The 20,106-nt window shown below is 42.4% G+C and overlaps 1 protein-coding gene across 1 annotated transcript in view; it reads right to left on the bottom strand.

The window, feature by feature from the left end:
- The window catches only part of FRMD4B (FERM domain containing 4B), a 233,164-nt gene extending 214,850 nt beyond the window's left edge, over positions 1-18,314 (bottom strand). Inside the window, exon 1 of the mRNA XM_008065027.2 lies at positions 17,834-18,314. Within this exon, the coding sequence (XP_008063218.1) occupies positions 17,834-17,995 (162 nt within the window). The 5' untranslated portion in view covers positions 17,996-18,314. The remainder of the gene's footprint in view (positions 1-17,833) is intronic.
- Positions 18,315-20,106: the final 1,792 nt, after the last annotated feature.

Genomic DNA, 20,106 nt, shown 5'->3' with positions numbered 1-20,106 from the left:
CAAGACTGGAACCCACATCACCTCCAACAAGAGATATGTGCAAATCACTTAAAGGAAGCAGATAAAGCTGTTCATCTCATGACAAGGTCTATTAAAACAGATTGATGCCATTAAATATCTGTAAATAATGAATGAAGTTGCTTTGGCTGAGGAAGGCACTGTGGTTTCCCAGGCTGTTCCTCTGTCTTTTTCCTCGTAGGTCCCTCAAGTCTGTAACTACCCACCATGTCTTTCTTCTCCTTCTTGTACAAATGCAATGCATTTTGAGTAGCTTTCGCTCTCCCGCTTTCCATGGGATACTCAGTCCTCCTCAGCGAGGCAGCTCATGGCAGGCTCCCAATTCACAGATGAGCAAGCAGAGTGAGCCCAACAAAGCCAGGTGACAACACAGCGGCCTCAGCACATAACAGTTTCTTTTTTCATCTTCTTTATCAAGGGAAACAGATGAAGTCATTCACCAAATTCTCATTTGCTAAACTTCATCAAAATTGATGCAATTTTCTAAAGAATACACCTATTACAGAGTCTAACCATACTGTTGCTACTGACCATTTCAGAGTCATACCATAACTCTTGAAATGATGCTGAAGTTTGGAGGGGGAGGAAAGTAAAAACTGTGTTTAGTGACTATATTGGCCCATGGTTTTACTTTCTGAAAAAACTTCACATACACAGTCCCATATACACATATATGCATAGAAGTATTATATGTATTATGCATGTATTATTTATATACAGACATATGCCTGTGTGTATATATATATATACATATGTGTACATTATGTACACACATATAATTTATTTATTTATACACTTAAGCATAATTTATTTAACTCAGAGGAAAAAATTAAAAACATAAAAAAGCCAGGAGAAAAGGGAAAAGAGTAGAAAGAACATAATTAAATTTGATTTACTTAAAATAAAATATACAGAAAGAGATCCGGCAAATTTTTGCAACTTAATGTAGTATATGAGCCTTAAAAAATTAAGCTGATTCAACTGAGTAATGAATAAAGGGCACTGTTCAAATTCTGGCACTAACATCTCAAAAAAAAAAAAAAAAGATTTTTGAAATTCAGAGTCAGTTTCTGAAGTTTATTAAGGGAAAAACACATTCACTAAAATAATCTTGTTTCCAAAAAGAATTTGAGAGCAAAATCTTATGAGCGCAGCTGGAACTATATCTGGCTTCAAAACCTAGAAAGTTTGAAATATAAAAAGAGCCTCATTAATTTAATAGGAGTTGACAGTTAAGATTCTTTATATCCCGACCAAATTGTTTCAAATGTAAGCACTGAATCCATTTTAAAATTGGTATTAGCCTATTTATCAAAAGAAAATGTACTTTTTTTGTTCAGAAAATATTTGGAAAACACCTGGTATTACTTTTTTCTCTAAAGATTATGAAAATGAACGAATCTATCATTATTTGAGGTTGCTAATGAGACACAATGACTGGCTCTTGTAACTTAAAGTCAAACTCTCTTTCTATTGACTGTGCTCGCAGAATTCCAAAAAGTGTGGACATAGTCAAAGAGTTGGGGAAAGCAAGCTTTTCACTAAACACTAATAAAGACCAGAAAACAAATTTTTGTTTTGTGTTGTTTTTGATTCTGTTTTTGCTCCTAAGAATCTAGGCAAATCCAACAAGAAGGATCGTCCATCCTCTAGCTCCAGTGGATAGGAAAAACCCAAGACAGGGTCAGGAGGAAAAACGACATCCACAACTATGCCAAAAAAAGAAAGCAAATGGCCGGCAATGTCTGTCAGCATTGGTCAGGAAAAACAGGGCACCTTCCAGAGCCTAACCACAGAGCCGGGTGCAGGAAATAGCAATCACTTGACAGAGCTGACAAGAACTGAAGAAACTGCCAACTTCCCCGCCCTGGACTGGGCATGGATGGGGACTTGCAGCTGGCCGTACCCCCAAGCTGGGGTCCTCGGGTGAGCCTGTTTTCATAGGGACTGGAGGAAACGGTCTACTCTGCTCTCTAAAATGCTGCTTCCCTAATGAAATGATCATTAGAGAAGCCAAATGAATGTATTCTCAAGTGACTTACACTGGCTTGGGGCTATTTTCCATCATGAAAAGGATTAAACACACACAAATATATTTTAACATGCATGACTTTCTCCCTGCATGAGGTTTCTAAAACTTTGTAGAATGCAAACACTCCCTTGGACAGAGTCCCACTAATGCTGTTTCCTCCTCTTCCAAATTCTTAGTGTCTTCCCATACCGTGGGCTGTCACCATCCTCACCCAGGTCCTCATAGTTTCTCAGCTGGACATCAGAAATGGCCTCTGGACTGCTCCTATCCCTTCCAAGCCATTTTCCTCAGACTTGCTAGAGCAAGCATCTTAAAATATAAAGCATATAAAACAGAGTCCCTTGTTCATCTAGTCAGCAAGTATTTTTGAAGCACATATTAGGTTCCAGGCACTGTTTCAGGCACTGAGAATACTACAGTGAAGTCTTGCACGCCTTCAACTAATATTCCTGCTGGAGGGATACAAATAGGCATATCAACAAATATACTCATAAAGCCAGGTATAAGGTATAAGATAAGGGTTACAGGGGAAAAAAAATGAAGCATGCTAAGAGCATGGTTAGGGGTCACCTTTCTGGTTGGGTGACATCTGAAGAGAGAACTGCAGGAAGGAAGGGGGAAAATGCCACATGGACCTCTAAGCGTGACAAGATTCCAGGGATCAAATATTTTGTGGGCAATGGCTCTAGAGCTGGAATGTGTTTGGCAGGCTTGAAGGACAGCAAGGAGGCCTTGTGTGACCAGCTCTCCCTCCCCCAGGTTCCTCCCAAACCCCACCCCAGCCCCAGCAAGTACACCCAACCTCTGGTCTTCCCTCGTAGCACTCACCCCCTCTTGCTACCAGGAAAGACCAGAGATTGGGTGTACTTGCTGGGGCTGGGGTGGGGTTTGGGAGGAGCCCGGGGAAGGAAGTGTTAGTCACACAAGGCCTTGCAAGGATGGTATGGCTGGCTTTTTTTTTTTTTGAGTTGGGCAGTCACTGGAGGGTTTGGAACAGAAAACTGACATGGTCTGACTTCCTTTGAACAAAATCCTTCTGGAGGCTAGGTTGAGAACTAGGGGAAGGTAGTATTAGTAGAGAGATCAGTCACGAAGCCATTACAACAATCCGGCGAAGAAATGAGGGTGGCCTTGCTCAGGGTCATGGTGGTAAAGATGGGGAGAAGCAGATATGAAGTTTGAAGGTAGATCCAAAGGGACTTGCTGATGGATGAGAGGTGGAATGTGAGAGCCAAGGACCACCCAGGGTTTTCATTTGAGTATTTGGAAGAACAGAGCTGCCATTTACTGAAGAAGATCCTTCTCACTAGGTTTTGGTGGGAAGAGCGGGAGTCCAAATTTGGCCATGGCAAGTTTGAGATGCAGATTATTCAAATAAGAGATTTCAAGGAAGCAGCTAGATAGACAACTGTGGATTTTTCCTGAAAGGGCCAGACTGGAGATACTAATAACCAACTAAAAAGTAAGCTTCAAGAAGGCAAGGTTTATTGTTGTATTTATTGCTCTATCTCTCTAGACCAGGACTAGAATGTAATAGACCCTCAGTAAATATTTGCTGAATGAACGAATAAGTTATTCCTACACTTACAATACCTTAAATGGCTTCCCACCACACTTAGAGTAAACTCTAAAACACCAGGGCACCTCGTGCCTTGCCAAACCCACCTCTGATAAGGGTACCAGAGTTCTCACTACACTTCTGCCACTCTGCTCTTCTCTCTATTCCTAAAACACTCCAAGCTTTTTCCTGCCTCAGGGACTTTGCATCTGCTATGACTCCACTTGGAATGCTGATGTCTTTGGTCAGCACATGCCAAGCTCCTTCTCATCTTTTGAGTCTTGGCTTTAATAAAAGCTCTGGAAAGAAGCCTTTTGTTGCATCTCTCCCCCCTCATCCCAAGAACTCTGAACTTTACCAGGGCAGGGCTACTTTTGTTTCTTATGTTGTTATATCCCAAGTGCCCAGAGAAGTGCTGGAAGATAATAAATATTGCTCAATAAATAATGCATGTCAATATCTGATAGAATCACAGTTAAAATGTATGATAGCCATGCGTATCATGTACCAGACACTGCTTTTTTTTTTGTTTTTGAATTGGAGTCTCACTCTGTCACCCAGACTGGAGTACAGTGGCCGCTCCCAGCCACCGCAGCCTCGACCTCCTGGGCTCCGGCGATCCTTCCGCCTCAGCCTTCCAAGTAGCTGGAACTACAGGCGCGCACTGCCACGCCCAGCTAATTTTTGATTTATTGTAGAGATGAGGTCTCGCCAAGTTGCCCAGGTGGGTCTCGAACCTACGGGCTCAGGCAATCCACTCACCTCAGCCTCCCAAAGGCGCGGGATTACAGGCTGAGCCACCAAGCCCGGCCAGACACTGTTTTTAAGCATCATGTATGTGCACTCACCAACACACACAAGCAAATATTTATTTCTAACAGTTACCCTAGAGGTAGGTATAATCTTAATGTTCCCAATTTAAAAATAGAAAAATGAGGCACAGACAGGTGGAGTAATTTGCCCAAGGTTACACCTGTAATCAGCAGTAGAGCTGGGATCTGAACCCAGGCAGCATGTCTCCAGTCTCTGTGCACTTAACCATTAAGATACACGAGGATTCCTTTGTGCTGATGGGAACACTTCCATGATTTGACTTTCGGAATAACTGGGGTGGGAGGCGAAGAGAGAACTCCTGTGTTTGTGGATGCTTGCATGTTTGCAATTAGAAATGAATGTCTTCGCCAAAGATTCTGTCTTCTTTTAAAGTAGAAAGACTTCAGAAGGAAATAGAGTAGGCAGTCTTATCAGCCCTTTTCGCTTTAGTCTAAATGTGTTTTATCAAATTCTTCTATGGCTACAGAGTTTGGTAGAGAGCAAGATTAGAGACTGGGAAAGTTCTAGAAAGAACTCCATGAAGGCAAGAGGAAGAGGTCAAGTTTAGGTAAATGGCAAACCAAGTTCATTTGATTCCAAGGCTCAAGTGAATGAGATTTAGATTTAGACACAAAGATTTAGAGCTCCAGTCTTTGCTCTTGAAAGAGTGAGTCAACAGTTATAAACAATTTTTGCATCTGCCAAATGGGTTTAATTATAACTATGTCACATCACTGTCACAAGAATTAAATACAATGGTAAATATAAAGTGCTTACTGCTGTGTCTGATACTTAGAAAAATGTTCATTAAATAGAAAAAACCCGTAACTAACAGGTTGTAAATGCTTAAGATGAGCCAGGCACCCTAGTGAGATCTTCATTTATAACACATAATCATGTTTGTCCCCTCAACAAACCTAGGAGGTAGGCACTATTATATCCCAATCTCATACGTGAACAAATGAGGCACAGAGAGGTCAAATAACTTGCCGATGTCACACAGCTATTAAGTAGGGGTGCTTGGGCTTTCATCTTGACCACAGTTTGCATTCTAGCATGATAACTTTTGGGTTAGGATCACGTTTGTGCAAAGGGTTCACATTTTCACATTTGAAAAGTTACTATTTCTCAATCAATGCTATTTTTGACCTATGTACCGAACTTAAAATACAGATCTTACTTTATCTTTTGTATAGGTAAAGAAACAGGCTTACAGAGGTTAAATAGCTTGGTTCAAAGTCACATAGATGGCAAGTGACGGAGACTTGATTTTAACCCAGGTCCAGCTGATTCCTGCCTATTCTATTTCCCTGTTTTATCAAGAAACTTTTCTCCCTTAGTAATAAGCATCTAATTGCATTTTAATGAGACCAACTAATTCTTGTAAAAAAATTTGCTGGCCACACTCCCCAAGGGTAGCATGATGCTTGTAACAACTGGGTCTCCTTAGCAGCTGCCAGTCTCAGGGTCATGTCAGAGGACAGCTTGCGCAGATGAGAGACAGCAGTCATGGGGTCCCAGAGTCTTCATGCATGAAGACATGGGGTGCTTAGTCCTATGGGGTGGGGTTTGGGATTGGGAGAAAGAAAGTATAACAGCTTCCTGTTGGAGAGAGAAATAAAGCAACTAAATAGTTGTAAGCTATCCTAGAATAAACCAAGAAGACAGCAGCATGAAGATGCCAGTGTTGCCTGATAAAAAGCTGTGCCATAAAACAGTGTGGGCAGTGTCTTTTCACTGCGGTTAGCAGGTCCCTTTCCTAGCGGCCATCTGACTATAAGTCTTCAACTAGGGTGGGAGGAAGGAAGAGACAAGGCTTATGCAAATTTTAGAAGCTCCAAAGGTTATTCATGTGCATAAAACATTGAGAGCAATGCATATATGAAAATAACTTGGCAGGCTCCCTCCATCCACCCACCCATACACCCATCCACCCACCCATCCACCCATCTATCCATCTACCCATCCACCCATCCACCCACCTACCTACCTACCAACCTAGCCAGCCAGCTACTCTTCCATATATACATCGACCACTGCTTTTAAATATTAACATATTTAATTGTATAACAATTGCAGAAAAATAACTCTTTGTTTAAGAGTCAGGGTTTCACTGTCACCCTGGTTGGAGTGCAGTGGTATGATCACAGCTTACTACAGCCTCGAAATCCTGGGCTCAGAGGATCCTCCTGACTCAGCTTCCCAAGTGACAGAGAGCATGTGCCACCACACCTGGCTAATTTTTAATTTTTTGTAGAGATGAGGTCTTACTGTGTTGCCCAGGCTGGTCTTGAACTCCTGAGCTCAAACAATCCTCCTGCTTTAGCTTCCCAAAGTGCTGGGATTAACAGCATGAGCCACCACGACTGGCCAGGAAAGTAACTCTTTAAGGTAGTTACTATAATTGTCCATATTTTTTTTTTAAGAAAGAAAAGTTTATTTAAAAGTAAATTAGAGAGAGAAAGAGAAGGAAGAAAGAAGATTTACCTCCCCAAGGTGGGGAAGGGGACCAAAACCAGGAAGCATGGCGACAGTTATAGCTCAAAGAGCACATGGCCACACCAGAGTCTAGCAACGCAATGGCCAATTGTCCATATTTTACAGCAGAAAAAAAAACGAACTTTGGAGAACTCACTTGACCAATAAAAGGCAAGTGAGGATTTGCACTCAGGCAGTCTGAGTTGATAGTCATTTTTAAGACTAGGCTATGTTCCCACCCAATATTTGTTGAGTGAATAAGTAAATAAATGATTAAATTCTATCTCTATGTGGTATGTACCTTAAAGCTGCAAGTTGGTGGCCAGAGGCTGAGTGTTGGAGTCAGTTAGAATACTGGCCAAATTCTAAGACTGTGACTTATTAGTTAATAAGTACAGAAAATCAATAAAATGGGGTTCATGATACTATCTTGAAGAGGTCAAAAACAAGGCACAACATCTACTAAAGTAGAAAATTTAGAAACTCCCCCTTTCAGAATATACTACAAAGAAATACTTGCTCATGTGCACAAAAGACAAATATACACATTTTCATTGTAGTATTTTGGGACACTAAAATTTGGAAATAACCTAACTTTCTATCAACAAGAGATTGACATATTCATACAATGAAATTCAAGGGTTAAAATAAATTTAGAGGGCCGGGCGTGGTGGCCCATGCCTATAATCCCAGCACTTTGGGAGGCGGAGGTGAGAGAATTGCCTAAGCCCATGGGTTCAAGACCAGCCCGGGCAACTTGGCGAGACTTCATCTCTACAATAAATCAAAAAATCAGCCAGGTGTGGTCGTGCATGTCTGTGGTTCCAGCTACTTGGAAGGCTGAGGCTGAAGGATCACCTGAGCCTAGCAGGTCAAGGCTGCAGTGGCTGGAAGCATACCACTGCCCTCCAGCCCAGGTGACAGAGTGAGACTCCAACTCAAAAACAAACAAACAAACAAAATAAATCTAGACATACCTCCCAGAACCTTGTTGAGAGAAAAATAAGTTGCGGAATGACACATATACATACAAATTTTGCGAACACACAAAAGTAAGAAAGGTATAGTTTACAGATACAAACAGATGTGGCACAATTATAAAAATACGGTTGGGAATGAAAAACTTCAGGGTAGGATCCCTTCTAGGGAGAAGGAGGAGGTACAAAAGAGGTTTTAACTGACTCTATATAATTTTATTACATTACAAAAAAGTTTCGAAAGCAAACATGGCAAAATATTAATAAGATGCCTTAAAACCAGGTGATGGGAGCGTAGGTTTTCGTCTATACTATCTTTCATATTTCTATATATTGAAATAAGCCCTAACGTGTTTTTTTTCCCCTCAAAGACAGCATATGTATACTCCCAAGTGTAAGGTCTAGCACATAGCAGTGGCTTAATAACTAGTAGCTATTATTCAAGTTAAGACAGTGAGGTTATATAAAAGCACTAATTAGAGGAAAAACAGCTGTTTAAGCAAAAAACTTTACCCAAATACAAACACAACGTTTAAGAGACTAAAAATGACTAAAAAGGACATTAGGGGAAAATGGGACTCTTTAACATACTCTATTTGCTAGCCTCTATCAAGGCAAGTTTATTTTAAGGATGCTAGAATGTAGATTTGTTATGTATGTTCATACATATACAATATAGATATAATTACATATGGGTGTGTTAATTTTGATTTTTTTCCATGAGAGCTTAATTTCTGCCTCCTTTCTGTGTTGTAAGTCATATGATCTTTATAAAATTTAGAACTGCAGATCTTATTTCTCATTTGAGTCATTCAAACTTTTCCATAACAATCAACTAGGACATCAAAAGTACATCGTTAGGAATAAACACATGAAGGGGATGAACAAGAGAGTTATTTTATGTGGTAGCTCCACCCAGAAAAGATGAAATGGGGAAAACAAACACCCATTTGAAAAGGCAGGAGAGTCTATTCTTAACTTGATGTTTTTCAACCTGTAGACAAAGGTTCAAAATTGTTTTTCAAAGACCCTGAGACTAGTCTTTTCGGGCTTAAATGGCACAGTTCTTTTAGAAATTTACTTATGTCAAATATGGGCTAAAAAATTAAGAGTTTTCTGTTTCAGTTTTTGGGTATCTTAGCATCTTGGTTCCCTGCCATAAAAATCCCAGTCTTAGATTATCAGAAAAAGTGGAAGATGAATTTTCCCAGTGACAAGTGGGCTAATTTTATTTATCACCCAAGTTTGTTTCTCCTTTCTGTATGTGCTACTCACTACTAGTAAGTAGCTGACTTCATGGCAGCCCAATCCCTTCCAAAGGGTGTTGCAGGACCCCATCAGGAGACCACCCTGATGGTTGGCTGTGTTTTAAAGCTAGATTCTATGTTCTCACCTGCTAGCAATCTCACTCTCCACCTCCTTCCTGCTGGCCCTGTTTCTGTCCAGGCTTTGGTCCTAGCACCTGTAGGGTAAGCATTTGTAAAGATGCTGCGATGTGCTTCTCAGTCTTAGTCACTCACTTGTTGCAAGTTTGTCAGCTGACAGCTCTCAGCCCTCTCTGGGAATTACCCCCCCTTGGAGAGTTGCCTCCTCCAAGGTCACCCCCACTCAAGGGCAGCCCATCTCCAGTGATGGGTTGATGAGGGTGAGGGGAAGACCCAGCCCTCTTGTTCCAACGTGGAACAACTCTCAGCTTCAGAGCAACCTGTGAGGTTACCTGTGTTCTTCGCTGAACTTGAACTGTAGCTCAACTTCTGCCTCTGCTTAATCCTAATTCATTTTTAATTCCCTTCTACAGGTGTCCATCCTCTTAGGGCTCTCCCATAAAGCACCCGCTTGTTAGTCTCCATTTCAGAGTCTGCTTCCTAAGAAACCAAATCTGCATCAATATTCATGTTGTTCTGTGGCAGGAAGGATTGCTTTGCCTAGCCCCTGTGGTTGGGTGGGTATGTGACCTGTTACACCAATGTCTGAGGAGTGATGTGAGCAACTTAGAGGGCAACTGCTTAATTGCCAGTGCTGAGCCTGAAAAGCTCTTCCCTCTCTACCAAGCATCTAGCAATGTTTAGGAACATTCTGTTGGCCTGAGTGACAGTGATGAACCAAGCTTCCAGCCAGCCAGTGACAATATGAACAAAACATAGACAATATGAACAAAAACATAACTTTATTGCTTTAGGCCACTAGGATTTTGGGGTTGTTTGTTGCCGCAGTTAAACATGTCCTATCCTGCCTGATACACTAACATCATTGCAAGAGCCTCCTTACTTTCCTTCCTTCTTGCCTCCACAATGCCACCCGCTCCCAAATCTATGTCTTACTGTCACCAGAGATCATTCTAAATCCACTTCTCCTTGTCTCCCAAAGGTCTCTCCCAAACATAAAAATTCTAAAGTATAAGGTCACTCAAATTCAAGTGTTATTCCCAATCAAAATCTCTCTGTATCTCTTTATGCTCATCAAACTTAAAAAAAAAAAAAAAACCTCTTTATAATTCCCCATAAAATCATGTTGCTCCATGCCTGAAATACCCTTCTGTTTCTTTATCTAGCCAAGTTCTACTTGTCCTTCAAAGCTCAGCTAATAATCACTTCCTCCAGGAAGCTTCCCTGGCTCTCCTCTTTTTTTTTTTTTACCCTTCTCTGGTTTAGACTCCCTTCAGGATCACCTGCAAGGGCAAATTCCTTTCATAGAGCTTGATTTTCTTAACTGTCTCCCATATGTGACAACATATTCTTGAAGGCAGGACATTGACTTTGTGTTGCTAACTCCTTGGCATAGGAACTGGGATTCAGCGAGAACTTAATAATTATTTTAGGTATAAATGGATGAATTAATCTATAACTTCAATCATGTTTTACAGCAAAGGACCTAGTAAAGGTAAACTAAGCACTTATCTTGAATATTTGTTTCTTAATTTCTTTTTTTTTTTTTTTTTTGAGCCAGGGTCTTACTTTGTCACCAAGGCTGGAGTGCAGTGGCACGATCATGGCTCACTGCAGCCTCAATTTCCTGGCCTGAAGAGATCATCCTGCCTCAGTCTCTTGAGTAGTTGGGACTACAGGCGTGTACCACCATGCCTGGATAATTAAAACAAAAAAATTTGTTGTAAAAATGAGGCTTCATTTTGTTGTTCAGGTTGGTCTCATACTTCTGGCCTCAAGTGATCCTTCTGCCTTGGCCATGCAAAATTCTGGGATTACAGGTATAAGCCACTGTGCCTAGATGTGACTAGGTTTTTTTTTGATTCAGAGTCTCACTCTGTCACCCAGGCTGGAGTGCAGTGGCATGCTCACGGCCACTGCAGCCTTGACCTGCTGGGCTCAGGTGATTCAGTCTTCCAAGTAGCTGGAACCACAGGCATGCACCACCATGTCCAGCTAATTTTTTGATTTATTGTAGAGATGAGGTCTTGCTAAGTTGCCCAGGCTGGTCTAGAACCCGTGGGCTCAGGCAATCATCTCACCTCAGCCTTCCAAAGTGCTGGGATCATAGGCGTGGACCCCCGCGCCTGGCCATGACTAGGTATTGTTGAGAAACTTCTTCCACATTTCTTCAAGTCCTGCTTTTCTATGATATAATTATAGACTTTTCATTCTCTAACATTCTCCACCCAGTACATTGCTTTTTTTCTAGTTCAGGGATTGGCAAACGTTTCTGAAAAGGACTAGATAGTAAGTATTTTCAGCTTTGTAGGCAATACAGTCTTTGTATCACTACTGAACTCTAAGCAGCTGGGACACAACTACCCTGCCATTGTAGCGTGAAAGCAGCTGTAGACAACATGCAAATGAAGGAGCATGGCTATGTGCCAATAAAACTTTATTTACAAAAATAGGAGGCGGATCAGATTTCGCCTGTGGACCATGGTTTGCTGACCCCCTTTCTAGTCCATGTAATTCAGAGGACTGTGGAGAGTAAAGGGTGGGAGCAGGCGAATTGTACATGATCTGAAGTGCACATAGGTCATGGAATCCTCAATAGGAAATTGACCTGTGGGGAACTTGGCCTTTGACAACCAGTGTGGTGAGATTCAGAGTTCAGCTCTTACCAGTTGGTGGATCATCAGAGTCTTCGATATAGACAGATTAACTCCATATAGACCCTACCTATAGAGAGAGATTATCTCCCACTATAGACCGTAGTGGAAGATGGCTGTGGCCTCCTAGGCTTTATGTATAGGCTTAATTTTTTTCCCCAAATTTCCACAATTTGTTATTGGCAAAAATCCAAAATATAATCATTATAATAATAATACTTGAATACAAATTTTTGTAATACAGGTTTACCAATGAGAAAAATTGAATTCTTTCAATTTTTGAAAGAATGGAGGGGTAACATTTCATATCATCAAAATCTATTGCAAATGTTCATCTGCTAATGCTGTGTGATATTTTACATATTCCATTTATTAAAATGTCTCAGGCTGGGCACAGTGGCTCATGTCTACAATCCCAGCACTTTGGGAGGCCGAGGTGAGAAGATTGCCTGAGCCCTCAGACCAGGCAACTTGGTAAGACCTCATCTCTACAATAAATCAAAAAATTAGTCATGCATGATGGCGTGTACCTGTAGTTCCAGCTACTTGGAAGACTGAGATGAAAAGATCGCCTGAGCCCAGCAGGTTGAAGCTGGAGTGGCCAGGGGCGTGCCACTGCCCTCCAGCCTAGGTGACAGAGTGAGACTCCAACTCAAAAAAACAAAAAAGTTTCTTCACTCAGACAGATCCTGTGTATGGGCTTAATTGAAAGAAGATGTGGCTCTATTGGATAGAACACCATCCAAATATCCAAAGTCCCCCCACCCCCAACTCGCTGCTGTGGGAAATCCCACAGTCTTTACTACTGAGCATCCTCACATGGGAAGACGGGAATTTAGTTTTCAGAAAACAAGTTTCACATATAAAAGCAATAGTAATCCCCTTAGCTAACCTTTATCAAGGATCTTCTCTGAGTTTGGTGTTAAGTCCTCTACATAACTAACTGCCAATGTTTACGGAGCATTTGCTTGGGCCTGAACGGTGCTAAGTGTTATAAACATTATTTCATAAATTTCTCACTCTACCCCATAATGCAGTACTACTGTTCTCCCCTCTTACCCAGGAGGAGATGAGGCTCAGAGAGGGGAAGTAATTAGCTTAAGGTCAAATTTGCCCAAGTGGAGCCCATAGACATTGCTGTATTCTGTGCTGCATGCGACCCCCTCAGTGCCAGCGGCCTGTCTCTGGGGAGCTGCCCCGGCCTCTTATGGTCACTTAAATATCCCAGATTCTGCTCAAAGTTGTCTCCTCCTAGAGGCAATGGCTCCATTTAGGGTTTGCAAGAAATTCTACCTTTAGGACACTGGAGAGAAGTGGAAAACTTAAACCCAAGTACTAAACTGAGGGCTTTGTTACAACACAACATGCTTAATAAAAAGTCAAAAGTGTTGATCTTTTTTTCAACAGCATTCTCCTGTCATTTTCCACCTGACTTGTTTGTTAAGCCTAATTCATTGCTATAACATAGCCCATCCAGGCAAGATAACAGCAGCATAGCTCTATGACTGATGAATCAGCTTTTAGAATTTAGCTTACACTGAAGGTGACTGCTCACATCTGCTACTTAAGCCAAATTCAAGGCTTCACTCATAAAGTAAGTCTTTGTTCAAAGACAGCCTCAGTGCAGGCTGAGCCTGCTTTTTATTTAGTCACATTACTACAGAAATGCCTTATAGCCAGTATCTTAATTATTCATGGTTTGTTGGCAAATTAAGTCACTTACCTCTCCAATCTCTAGAAGGGGAGGAAGTGTTCAATTCCAAAGAAATTATGCCTTCCCAGCTTTGCTGGTCTGGCAATAACACTGCTGCCAAATACCTTATGAATAGGTGGAAGATCTTATTTCACTTATAGTATATGAATAAACAAAACACCCCCAGGGGACTGCCAGGTATTTCATGAAATGGATACCTCCCTCCCCACCCTCATTTCTCCCTAGAGTGATTGAGTTTTGGATTTTCTTACAAGCAAGACTATTCAGATTAAAAGCAAGAAAAGTGATACCTTTTTATCAACAAGATGATAAAAAAAAAATTGGGTTCAGTAAAATATGTAATTCTCTGGTGTATGTTTCTAGTTCATGTGCCTGAAAGCAGGGCAGTATGGTGGGACAGTCCCCGCTATGATTTAGAATTTATATTTATAGTTCTATATCTATAGAAATATAGATATTCTAATGATGAGCTCCCACACACTTAATTCAAATTACTGTGGCAAAATAGTACAAAGGTATTTGTACAAGATTCCTTGTGCTTACTTTGAAAAATAACTAATTGTTTGTATTTAAAAAGCACTGGATTTGAGATTCTAATAATGCAGGGGACATTGCTGGTTACTTTCCTGCCAAGCAGTCTACGCTTCCTCATGGTTTGGCAGCAGTGTGGTCTGGGTGGGGCCAGTCTCTCTGTCAGTTTCAGAAGTGGGTCTGTTCCTCCACTGGTCTAAGTCTGTCAATCTGTAATCTAGTGTTTCTTAACCTTTATATCCATACCCCCTTAAGGAGCTTTTTAAGATTTTTTGTTTATTTGTTTGCTACTCACTCCCCCAATTTTACCACCACAGATAGCTATATATCCGTTTTACATATTATGTGTATATCTGTGCTTTATATATAAAAGGAGGAAGTTTTTTTTGCCATCCTCTGAAATAATTTTTGCCCCTTTTGGGCCATATCACTCTTGCTGAGAATGCATGAATTGTAATGCCATCCTCTGTGCCAATCAGTGCAAGCCATTGGGGGTGGACACAGACTCTAAATCAGACTCTCAGTGTGCAAACTAAGACTTTTTTTGATAGTTGGTGGGTATGAGAAATTGTTTCTCTTTCTGAATGTGTGAATCTAAGGCCTGAAACTTCTGTGATTACTTGCTATTGTGAGGAAAGAAGCCAGCTGAGGATAAAGCCAACACATGAACAAGACAAGAACTGAATTAATTATGGAGAATAAGCACAGTACCCTGATCAAACCATACCTGAAGTTCACTTTACTACTACATGTTTCAGTTGTGTCAAAAGTCACTTCTTTTTACTCTGTAGGCTAGTTTGAGTTGGGTTTCCTATTGCAATTTAAAAAATCCTAACTGACAGAACAGATAGTATTTATTGACTGCTTCCTAAACTCTAGTCAGTGTGTGAAATATCTTACATGTTAATTAATTATTTTATCAACCACTGTGATTAGTATCATTATGTATCTCCGTCTAAAAATGGTGGATTAACTTTTCCATGGTTATACATAGGCAGAAGTTGGATTCACTCCTTTGTCTATTTAACTTGGAACCCAAGGTATTAATCACTTCATTTTACTGCCCTTAAATTCTGTTACAATATAAGTCACTATTTTCTTGCTCAATATCTGAAAAGCATTAAAGAAATGATCTTCCTTTGCAAATGATTAATGATGCTGCACAATTAAGAATACTATGGTTCGCCAGGCTCGGTGGCTCAGCCTGTAATCCTGCGCTTTTGGGAGGCTGAGGTGAGTGGATTGCCTGAACCTGCGGGTTCGAGACCCGCCTGGGCAGCGAGACCTCATCTCTACAATAAATAAAAAAAAAATCAGCTGGGCGTGGTAGCGCATGCCTGTAATTCCGGCTACTTGGAAGGCTGAGGCGGAAGGATCGCCGGAGCCCAGCAGGTTGAGGCTGCGGTGGCTGACTCCAGTCTGGGCGACAGAGTGAGACTCCAACTCAAAAAAAAAAAAAAAAAGAATACTATGGTTCTTCAAAGACTGAAAAATAGTTTTGAAAATCTTATTTCTCTAGACACAGAAAGCTTTAAACCTAGAGATCATTTTCTTCTACTTATGATTCTTTATTCATAAAACCCATCATTATTTTTATTTTATTTTATTATTTTTACTGATACAAGTATATATATTTTGAGGGTACATGTGATACTTTGATCATTCACAAAATCAAGTCAGGGTAACTGGGCTATCCATCACCTTTAAATTGATCTATTCTTTATGCTAGGAACATTCAAATTATTCTCTATTTTGACATGTATAATCAATTAATGTTAAAAAGAAAGAGCAGGTATTGTTTTGTTTTGTTTTAGAGATGGGTTGTTGCTTTGTTGCCCAGGCTGGCTTCAAAGTCCTGGGTGCGAGTGAGTCCCCTGTCTCAGCCTCCTGAGTACCTGGGACTACAGGCACACGCCACCACGCCTGACTACCATCATTATTTTAGAGGTTCTTATTATGAGAGGGTATTGGTTCAGTCACCAAACATTTTACGGAAAATAAAAAAACATATATTTTAGTAGTTTAGTCTCTCAAATTGCTGTTTTGCTTAAAAATAATTATTGATCAACCTTATAAAGAACCCATAGGGTCTCAGGTTTCTGGAACTATCATTTTTGAATCAGTCAGTAACAGTATTAGAGATAAGCCATAAATCCCCTGAATCCTTGGGGAGTGAGGCACAGAGCTCGCCTGCTTGGTTAGTTATTTGCGTTCTCTTTTTGAAAGTTTCTCAGACATTAAAGAGAAAAAGCACAACTACACAAGGGGCACTTATCCCATAGACCAAACTGAACTGGGATCATCCAAGAAAGAAAAAAGGCTTGAAAGGCGGGCACACCTCTGGCTCCCAAAAGCCGGGGGAGCTGTATACTGTGGCCAGATGGGCGATAGCCACAGTTCCCTAATACTCTCAACGCCACGTGCTGCCCTGGTTCTCAACCTGGCTTTCAGATTCCATTTTAGAACGCAGGCTATCACAGATAGGTTATACAAAGCAGGAGCTGTGACAGCGCAAGTTCAAAGGCTCCTCACGTTTTAATGAGGGTGGCACGGGGACACCGACTCCTTACACTTCCAACGTCTCACCGTAGGTGCTGGTCTCTTCATCTTGCCTGATGGATGGAAGACTGTGGCTTGTCAAAGCCAGGTGCCTGATCACATATGGGATGCAATATAAATGAAATATAAATCCCAGCCATATTGGGAATGGGGTCAGTGGGGGGAATCCAGGAACTGCAGCAAAGCTACTCCACATCACAGAAAAGAAAATATGATGTTATATTTCCATAGTAAACACCTGTTACAATCTTTTCAACTTAACAGTGCAGATTTTTTTAAACCTTAAAGCTATTAACAACCAAAGCACAGGACTTTTAAATCCATAAATGACTGTTAAAAAAAGAAAAAGAAACGAAAACATAAAACAACCAACAAGCTGCAGTCCCAGAGAGGATGAATGGTCTCCTAGTTGAACAAAGTTGCTGCATTTTTTGCCGGCAGGATGGGACCCGGCCGAGAAATAAAGGGGCTGTGTTGTGTGACAGGGAGTAAATCCAAACGTTAGCATTCCAGCGCTCAGCCGCGCCACCCCTCCCTTCCCCAGCCTGTCATCTTCCTGCAAAGTGTTCACAATTTGCTGTCCTTCCTTCTAAAAGCCACTAGACAAGATTCAGCTTTTCCTGGCTCTGCCTTGCAAGTTGGGACTGCCTGATGGAAAACTGAAATCAAATCAAACGGAAGAAGGCAAAGCCAGGAAGGCCCCCCTCCGACAGTAAACGGGCACAGTAAACCCTGGCACCCCCACCCCAATGAACAGAAAAAGACGGGATCATCTGAACGTCTAAGTGGCCTCCTGCAGTCCCTCTGCTGCAAAGGGACAGCTTTCGTAGCCAAGTGCCCGCCAGTACACCCTCCCTCTGTCACAGATGTGTGTGTGCAAAAGCTGCGACTCACTCGCAAGTGCCCCCCGTGCCCGATTGGAAAAATTCACCAGCTTTGTCCGGCAACAGTTACCTGGAGCCGCTGAGCCCTTGACCCGAGGGCCAGCTGTCTGCTGGGAGTTGAAAGGGAGGCGGCTGGGGGAGAGAGGGCATCAAATCCTACAGGTGGAAAGGGCGCCCCACGAGCGCCAGGCACCCTGCAGGGGCCCCGGAGTGCCGCGCGCCCGGCTCACCTGGTACACGTCCCGCAGCCCGCACCACGTCCGCAGCACCTGGTGGCAAGCCCGCAGCCTCTCCGTGTACCATCTCCGCAGCGTGGACACTGTCAAGTTCCACACGAAGCGGCTGCCGCTGAACAGCAGGTCTTCCACGCCGCACATGAACACCGAGGCCATGCCTCCTTCTCCTCCTCCTTCCCTCCGATCTCGGGGGTCCTCGGCTCCGCCGCTGCGGCCTCGACCCCCGGCGCGCGCGCCTTAGCTCCCGAGCGCGTTTCTGCCGGCCGCCGGGGGTCAAGCCTGCCACCAAACTCGTCGCTCACGGTGCGTCCTGGCCAGGCTCCCGCGGCATGCCCCGGGATTGGGCGCCCGCCAGCCAACGGCTGCGACTGGCACACAGAAGCCCAGTGTCCACCCCCGCCCGCTCGCCACGCAGAGCTGGCTGCGCTAAGCTCCGCCAGGCGAGCCCTCGGCGCTCCCGGGACAGGGGGAGTCCGGACCAGCGAGGACTCCCCCTGGCGCTCCCCCAGGGCGCGGGGCAGGGAGGGAAGCAGAGCAACTCTTCGCAGGCAGAGAGGATGGCTGCATTTCAGCGCACTCGGCGTGCACGTCCTGCACACACGCGCGCACACACACACACACACACACACACACACACACACACACACACACACCCAGGACAGGAATTTCCTAATCTGCCTTGGGGAACACCTTCCTTTGCACTACAGGGTCTTTGCTTAGCATCTTGCTCTGTCCACACAGATAAACACCTCTGAACAGCCACAGATGGAGAAGGAAGAAAAAAAAAAAATCCTCCAAGGCATCCCTCTGGACCCCATTCCTGGGGGAACAGCCCTGAATGTTTCCTTGGTTTGGCTGGAGCCAGGAGATGAAGGCACCAGTCTCAAAGCAACCGTGTGCAGGTGGCCAGGAACCTGCCTTTGCTCCTAATTTGAGGGTCTCTGAGAAAACAACCACCTGCTGTTGTTGTCAACACGAGGGCAGTTTCCCTCACACCAAGGTGCTGCTAATTCCAGTGCAGCAGTCAGTTACAGAGAAAAGCAGAGTTCCTCATTCCTAGCACATAGCATTCAGTTGCTACTGCTGGGAAACAGAAGCCATGAGAGAATCCCTGGTTTGGTTCTGGAAAATTTAGCCTCTGGATATGTCTAGCCTTAGCTGCCAGCATAAACCTGCCTGGGTAGTTTATTCTCCACTCAAAACCCAAAGGAAGCTGTCCCACCACTCAAGAAGTCACCAGATAATTAATCCTTTTTTTTTTTAAAGCTGTCCCAGGAATGGACATTGTGGGAGGCTTTTGGAAAAGGAAGCCCAATGATCTCTCCTACCATCAGTCTCTATTTTCCTATAGAGCATATAAGATTTCAGTTCCACATATACTATAACCTTTTCTATAGCAAAAGCACTGCAGCACATTTCACAATGGAGTTTTTTTCCTGAATCCATCTGTAGAGCAATTGTCTGTATTTTATTGGTGGTTCACACCTGGGCTGTTATCTTTGCTATTAAGTGGCACCAAAAGGAAAAGTAAGGCACCAAAGCCTTTCTCCTGAACTAGCTCAGAAGGCCCCAGAACAGATTATCGACACATAAATCAGCTTGATTTCAGGTTTCAAATGTGCCTTTAGAATCTTAATTCAGGTGAAACTCAATCAGTCAAAAGACGAACACAAAATCTGTTCTCAAAGTGCCTGTTGTTTTCAAAGTGGCTGTAATCAGAAAACTTTTAAATGATGTTTCTTTTATAACCAATAAAATTGCCTTAGAGTTTTTCTTGGGTTAGTTAATAGTACACAAGACCTGATCCAAGATTTGCAAACCCTTCTTCACAGTAAATCTACTCTGCATGTTTACTAGTATTCGTATTATTATTATTTTTTAAAGATAATGGTCATGGTATTTATACAGAAGCTGAATAGGTTTTACTGAATCAAAAGAAAATGAAATATAGTTATAAAAAGAAATGTCATCGTGCTGATGGAAAACTACTGAACTTCAAAAATGGCCTATTAGTACGAGCGAACGGTGGTGGTACATTTATTTTTTTTAACAATGCAGTTTGACTGTGTTCTCGGAAATGTCAGGCAGCCAAGGGAATACCAGAATAAAACCTACAACAGGTCAATTACCTCCGTCTCATGACACCATCCTCTCAGAAGAGATGCTCTAGAAACACTTCGACTGTTAGCTATCTGTGCATTGGTCTAATGTCAGCGGTCAATTTCACCTTCCATCATTTTCATTCGAGGTTTCCAAAGCCAGTGCTT

Source organism: Carlito syrichta, unplaced genomic scaffold, assembly GCF_000164805.1.
Source record: "Carlito syrichta isolate Samal-C Ts95f unplaced genomic scaffold, Tarsius_syrichta-2.0.1 Scaffold308136, whole genome shotgun sequence".
NCBI lineage: Eukaryota > Metazoa > Chordata > Mammalia > Primates > Tarsiidae > Carlito > Carlito syrichta.
The sequence above is the reverse complement of the archived record's forward strand: the minus strand, read 5'-3'. Positions and strand labels throughout refer to the sequence as shown.